The sequence below is a fragment of the Microtus ochrogaster genome, chromosome 18 (genome assembly GCF_000317375.1).
Source record: "Microtus ochrogaster isolate Prairie Vole_2 chromosome 18, MicOch1.0, whole genome shotgun sequence".
NCBI classification, from domain to species: Eukaryota; Metazoa; Chordata; class Mammalia; order Rodentia; family Cricetidae; genus Microtus; species Microtus ochrogaster.
In genome coordinates this window covers 61,778,206-61,784,929 of record NC_022020.1, presented here as the reverse complement: position 1 = coordinate 61,784,929, position 6,724 = coordinate 61,778,206, and the positions used below count along the sequence as shown (strand labels likewise).

At 43.1% G+C, this 6,724-nt stretch overlaps 1 protein-coding gene across 2 annotated transcripts in view; it reads right to left on the bottom strand.

Moving 5' to 3' along the window:
- Epg5 (ectopic P-granules autophagy protein 5 homolog) overlaps positions 1 to 6,724 on the bottom strand; it is an 88,626-nt gene that overhangs the window by 11,568 nt on the left and 70,334 nt on the right. For both annotated transcript variants that reach the window (XM_005356294.3, XM_026783403.1), the window contains exons 36-39: positions 6,073 to 6,248; positions 4,126 to 4,311; positions 3,476 to 3,685; positions 2,333 to 2,477 (exon numbers count right to left, since the gene is read on the bottom strand). In XM_005356294.3, coding sequence (XP_005356351.1) covers positions 2,333 to 2,477; positions 3,476 to 3,685; positions 4,126 to 4,311; positions 6,073 to 6,248 — 717 coding nt within the window. The remainder of the gene's footprint in view (positions 1 to 2,332; positions 2,478 to 3,475; positions 3,686 to 4,125; positions 4,312 to 6,072; positions 6,249 to 6,724) is intronic.

Sequence of the window (6,724 nt, the reverse complement as noted above, 5' to 3'; positions counted from 1 at the left end):
CTTCAAGTATACTTTAATTTCTCTTTATACCATACCAATCTTTTACCTCTTAATATTAGTAATAATATTAGTAAATTAGTAATAGTAATAATAAAATCAGTAATAATCTGGAAAAAAAACATTAAAAAAATGGGGTATAGAACTAAACAGAGAGTTCTCAAAAGATGAAACACAAATGACTGAAAAACATTTAAATATTCAACATCCTTAGAAATCAGGGAAATGCAGATTAAACAACTGAGACTTCATCTAACCCCAGTCAGCTGACCACGATCAATAAAACAAATGACAGCACATGCTGCCTGGGGCATGGAGAAAGGGAACACCTACGCATTGCTGGTGGGAGTGCAAAGTGGTCAGCCACTCTTCAAATCAGGATGGAGGTTCCTCAGGAAGCTGAAAACTATTTACTTCAAGATCCAGCTATAATACTTTTGGGTATATACCCAAAGGACTCTACAGCTTATTAAAGAATTATTTACTGATGTTCATTGCCTTTCTATCCACAATAGCCAGAAATTAGAAATAGCCTAGGTTTTTATAAACTGATGAATGGATAATTAAAATGTGTTATACTCACACAATGTAATATATTCAATAAAACAATAAAATTTGGAGGACTGAGCTAGAAATAATCATCCTGAAGTAACCCAGACTCCAAAGACAAATATTGCCTGTTTTTTCTAATATGTGGATGTTAGCTTCTAAACCTCCAGTAAGTGTTCTATAATCTGAGTAACCACAGAGGTCAGGCACTCAGTAAGAAACCAAGAGGCTATGGGATCTTCCAGGGAAGGGAGATGGAATATAATGTTATGGAGAGACAAAGGGAAACTACACCAGGACTACTAACTAAGGAGAGGGATGTCAGAGCAGAATAAAGGAGGAATATGGAGAGAGACAAGTAACACTAAAAGCCTTATGAAAACCCATATGGAAATCTGCTACTGTAGAAGCTTCCTAAGATACATGCATATATGCAGGTAATCTAAATGGAGTCACCACATCACAGGAAAGACAATGCTCCAACTAGACATGCTACCAAGTAAAGCCTTCAGTGTCAGGAATGAGTTACATCTTCAGTTGTTGGCCAAAGGAGTCCCACTGGTAAACCCCGAACAACACAGGCATTGCCATGGCGACTCATCTCAGTTTCAAATGAACAGCAGCAGCAGTTTTGATTTATGATGAACCTACTTACGGAATCGGCCTGTCTTTGCCCTTCTTCTCAGTAACAAAGCCATGGCTGATTCCTACAAACCAGGCTCGGCTCTAGTGCCTCTTCCAGTTCTTGCTACACACTCTTCCCAGGGTGCTAATATTCCCTGACTTCACAGTCAGCCATGACCAACCCTAGCTCCTACTCTGCTTATGATTCTGTTATTCCTTTCGGTTTTCTTACTTTGTATTATCTCACATGACTTCTTCAACAACAAGAGGATCTGCTTGTACTCAACCATTTTAGTGGACCACTTTCCTTCCCACAGATATCTGACCAAACACCAAGCCACAATAGGCAGCTGTTTCTGCTCTCCTCACACAGGAGCTAGCCTGTGCCTAACACACACAGGCTCTCCTTTAGGCCCCCATCTCAGGGAGGCCCTGGGCATTATCAGCTCCCTCTAGACCTATGAAGGGTCAGGGAAAAATTAGTTTGAGTATTCTGTCTACCTTTATAAGTTTTCTCTTACACTGTATTTCTTTTTTTTTAAGATTTATTTATTTTTTATGGATACAGTGTTTCTATCTGCATGTATGCCTGCACTGTAGGCCAGAAGAGAGCACCAGGTCTCATTAGGGATGGTTGTGAGCCACCATGTGGTTGCTGGGAATGAACTCAGGTCCTCTGGAAGAGCAGCCAGTGCTCTTAATCCCTGAGCCATCTCTCCAGTCACTATACTCTACTTCTAACCTCAAAATTCCTTATCTTTTTACTATTCTACCAATAATTATAATTTTTGGTTTTTGCATTTTATTGAGCATTCTTGGTTGTTTTCAGTAGAAGTTATTGGCAGGATGTCTGTCCACTGACCTGCTAGCAATAAATCCCTCCACAGAAATGTCTTGACAAGCCGTCAGGAGACTCTGAACTTCTACTTAAGAGCTGACCTCCTATAAAGTTGCTTCCTCCAGATCATCACTTAATGTCTTATCCAGCTTGAACCTCAGTACAGGTCACTTCACATCCTCATCTGCCAGGGTCAACCTCTCCTCAAACTGTAGCACTGCTGCTTGTCCCAGGGGCCCTGACTGTCTGGATCAAGAGTCGTGGTCTTGACCATCCTCGGCTCACAAAGTCCGCACAAGTATGTGACTTCCACTGGTCACTTACCAGGTGGGTTAAAGACAATGACGTCATCTAAGAGCTTAGCTATTTCCTGCTCCAGGACTGGGAAGGTGACTTTTCCACTTTGTTCCAGGGTACTGAGAAACTGAACCATCTGGCGAGTGAAGGCTTGGCACTTTGGAACTATGTCCTGATGAGAGAGGGAGAGACAGAATCCTGTCAGTCAAATGAACTGAGCGAGAAATGTTAGCAGCTCAGTACTCCTGGGGAGCACAGCACGGCACTGACCACTTGGCTCAGTTCTCCTGGGGAGCACAGCACGGCACTGACCATTTGAGCAGAGTGATGAATGCTGTGGGACAATGCTCTTGGACACTGTAAAGATTTGTCACTCAAATTTGGTTTTAATAAAACACTGATTGGCCAGTAGCCAGGCAGGTAATATAGGCAGGCAAACAAACTAAGCATGATGGGAAGGAGAAGGGTGGAGTCAGGAGATGCTGGCCAGAAGCAGAGAGATCAAGATGGGCATGCTGTACTAAGAAAAGGTACTGCCATGTGGCGAAGTGTTAAGTAAGGCATATGGGTTAACTTTAAATGTAAGAGCTAGTTAATAAGTGTGAGCTATTGGTTGAACATTTATGAGTAATATTAAGCCTCTGTGTGGTAATTTGGAAAGTGACTGCCAGGTATTTGGGACCAAGTGGCTCCGAGACAGGAAACTTCTGCCAACGGAAGAGGACAGATTGGGAAGCCACAAAAGACCTCATCTAGCCGGCCCAGGAAATGTGTCTGCAGCTACGCAAAACAGTGATGGCATAGAGACGAGAATGCCCCGTGCCACACAACTGTATTAACAATGCCTTTAACTAAACAGTGATTTACTTGTCAAAAATGTTCACATTTACTCTAACTCAAACCTCCAGCTTACACTCAGCACTCTCTCTGCCTCTCTGTGGACTAAGACATTCGATTTTAAAGCCCACCCACTGATCTCCAGTCTACCTAAGGCATAGCAAGTAAATGGGGAAAGTCAAACCAAAGGACGCAGGAGGCCGTGAGCACATGGTGGCCACACCCAGCTTTCCCTGCAGAGCAAGTCAGGAGACTCATGTCTAGCCTTACTAGCACGTGTTCGACCTCTGGTCCAAAGAACATGCCAATTTTTAAACCACTCATTCAACTTACGAGATGCTTCTGGCCCTCGGCAGGAACAGAGAGTCCTGCAGACACTTTTAAGAGCTTCACAACGCGTTCAGCAGAACAGTCTTGGGCCAGGATGACGGATGGTGGGTAATGACTGCTGAAATAAGCCAGCACGCTCTGGTATGACACAAGGTCCACAAGATGCCACGAGAGTGAGCTTGTCTGTCCAAGAAGGCTTAGTAAAGGTGAATCCTAAAAAGGGAAGGCAGGCTGCTTTACGTTCATTTCCCAGAAATAAATATATGTCTCTAGTTATCTGTGGGAAGAGAGCTTATGGTAAGAACAGAAAAGTTAGGGAACCAAGGAGGTACACACTCAGGTTAGCATCAAGTGGAGTCATGGCAAAAGTGCAGTAAGATCTGCAAGACTTCAGATGGACTTGGGTGTACACAGCAACATGGACTTCAAGAAGCACATTGAACTAAGAATTAACAAAATAAATTATCCTGGTTCAGCAGGGTTCTCTGGATTATTTAGAGCTAGACTAAGGGCTGTCCAGTAAAGTAAGCAGGTAGCTGAAGGCACAGCTCAAATGCTGAGCATCTACTCATACTGATGTCTGTAAGGAAAACATCATCAGGAGAAAACAATGCACGAAGAAGCCACAGCTGATCAAAGCTCCCCAGACTTACTGTTTGATCGACCAACTGAGCTTCCTTTGCCAGCAAAATCATCATGAAAAGCAGACAGACAACCATGCTCTGGGTTTCGGGAAGGGGACTGGGATTCCAGGCATCGGAGAGCACACTGACCCAGTTGACTCTGCAGAGTACAGACCCCAGAAACAAGAAACAGCTCTTGGGGCTTCCACGCTCCACCTGAAGTGAACAAAAAAACAGTATAGTATATTATATGTATTATACATGTTTTTAAGAGGTCATTCTTCCCCAGACTGTAAATATTCGCTGATAACCGTGCCTTATATAAGTAGCTACGTGCATTCTTGAGCTTGCATATTTGTACTTCCCTGTCTACTCTAACGATTCTAAAGAGAAAAGTGCCCTTCTCTGGCCCCAAGCAGATGGAAACTCCCTGTCACTGAGCCCCTAGAGCTGCAGGAGTGGAGGGACCTCAGGTGAGCTGGAGCTCAAGGAAAGCTCTATTGGTGAGGAGTTCTCAAACCTCAGTGTGTATCAAAACAACTGCTGGCACACCCAAGAGGTGCTGGCTTCCCCGGGATGTGCTGGAGCAGGGATGAGCAAGTTCTGATGTTCAAAAGGATGCTCCTGAGACCACACTTGGAGAACCACCACATTGGGACATACACTATTAAGATGAACTTCCAAGGTAGTGCGGTATTCTGAACGTCTCCACATGACTGGTCTTTACAATCTAATATTTAAATTCTATTCAGAGGTGTCCTTGGGTGCACTATAAGTACATAATCAACCTGAAAGCTGTATTTTATAGCCCATTTCTAATTTGTTTATCTTAACAAATTTAGGCACCATAAACTGTTTTTTTAAAGATTAATATTAAAAGCCCCACCCTACTTATAAAATAAGGATGAGACTGGACTCCGGTGGTGACTTGTGTCTGCTCCCTCCTGGAAGACAACTCTTCATCCTTTTACAGTCTGTTCTTCAGCCTTTCCATCAGGCTTGCAATTTAAGAGATTCTCAGCTTCTGGGTAGGTCAAGGCTACCTAATCCTTAAAACTCCTAAAGACAGACTCTTTCGTTCCTTGGCAGACTATTCCACAGTTTAATTAGTCTTCTATAGCATCCCTCTCACTGAAAATGTGCCTTAAAGGTCATTATAGAGAGCCAGCATTCTCTCATGTGTGTAATGATGATTAAGTATCTACTCAGGCCCTGCACCTCAACAGCTGAACAGGATCAGCTTTTTTAGAGCTCAACTACAGAAGAGCGGCTCCAGAGCAGTACTGGGTAGGGCTTCACAAAAAAACACCAGAGTCCCAGTACATCTTAGTAATCATTATAAATAATATTTGTGTCTTAGTGATGTGATCATCACGAATATAGAAGTCTATCAATTAAAGCCCTGAAATGACTCAGTAGCAATACACATGCAGGCATTAGGTGAGGAGGAAGCACAAATGGAGTGTGACTAATGAGCTGCTGCTGAAGCTGCCCCGGGGCTCTTGGAACTATTGCTTCTGTTGCAAAGGTTCACACGCACATTTCTTGGTCTTCCTTAAATTACTCCAGGTCCTTCCATGTTTATGATGTGTCCCTGCTTGTTACGATGGCTTTATCTCCCACAATCTAATTATTCACCGGCATAACCGTTAAAATCAATTTGGAGTTGAGTACTAATTCACATTTTGCCTTCAAACAACATTCACAAGTAGGCCTAACAATATTATAACAATGATTATAGAGATAAACACTAGCCAGGACTCAGTAAGCTAGGGAATCATGCAGCCTTATCTCTTAAACTAGAGAATGGCCAACATGTTGGAAACAGCCTTTCTCTGGGCTTTAAAACTGGTCTGAAAGATGTGTTCAAGTCACTCACTAACGCATGGCTCCCATAAGCTGCTGCTTTCCACAGTATGTACCAGAGGGTGACACAGAAGGGACACACTGGGGAGGGGACACTAACAAAGACCGGACCTTGAAGAAGGCCTCCATGAGCCTCTGGTCAGGGTGCAGGTCCTTCCACACGAGTTTCTCGTAAGCACTATGAAAAGTGTAGAGAATGAACTCTGGCATCTTGGGTGCTGTGCATGCTTCACAGTAATGCAGCAGATGCAGCCGCAGGGCTCCTTCGTCACCTGGCAATAGCTTGTCTAGAATTGTAAAAGGAAATACAGTTCAAGTCATTTGGTTTCTTTAAAAAGGGATAGGAAAGAAAAAGAAATGCTAACACAAAACACAGACTTGTCTTCTCAAGGTGATTAGCTTTCTTCTCCAAAACTTCTAAACAGCTTTTTAACCAAATGCACACCTACAGCCACTGCCCTCTCATGTACCCAATCCCACTCCATTGCACGTCTGTCTTCATTTAGCGTTTTGAGAGAATTCCTCAAAAGAAATATTTCAACATTTCTCAAAAAAAAAAAGATCAACAAGAACATAAAAATGCTCAGCATTAATAAATATCACAGAAACGCAAAATAAATTCCATAAGGGCAGGAAGATTGCTAAACAGCTAAAAGTGCGTGCTGCCGAGGCTGGCAACCAGAGCTTGACTCCCGGAACCCATATGAAGGAAGGAGAGAACCAATTTCCGCAAGTTTTCCTCCACCCTCACCCTCCGCAGAAA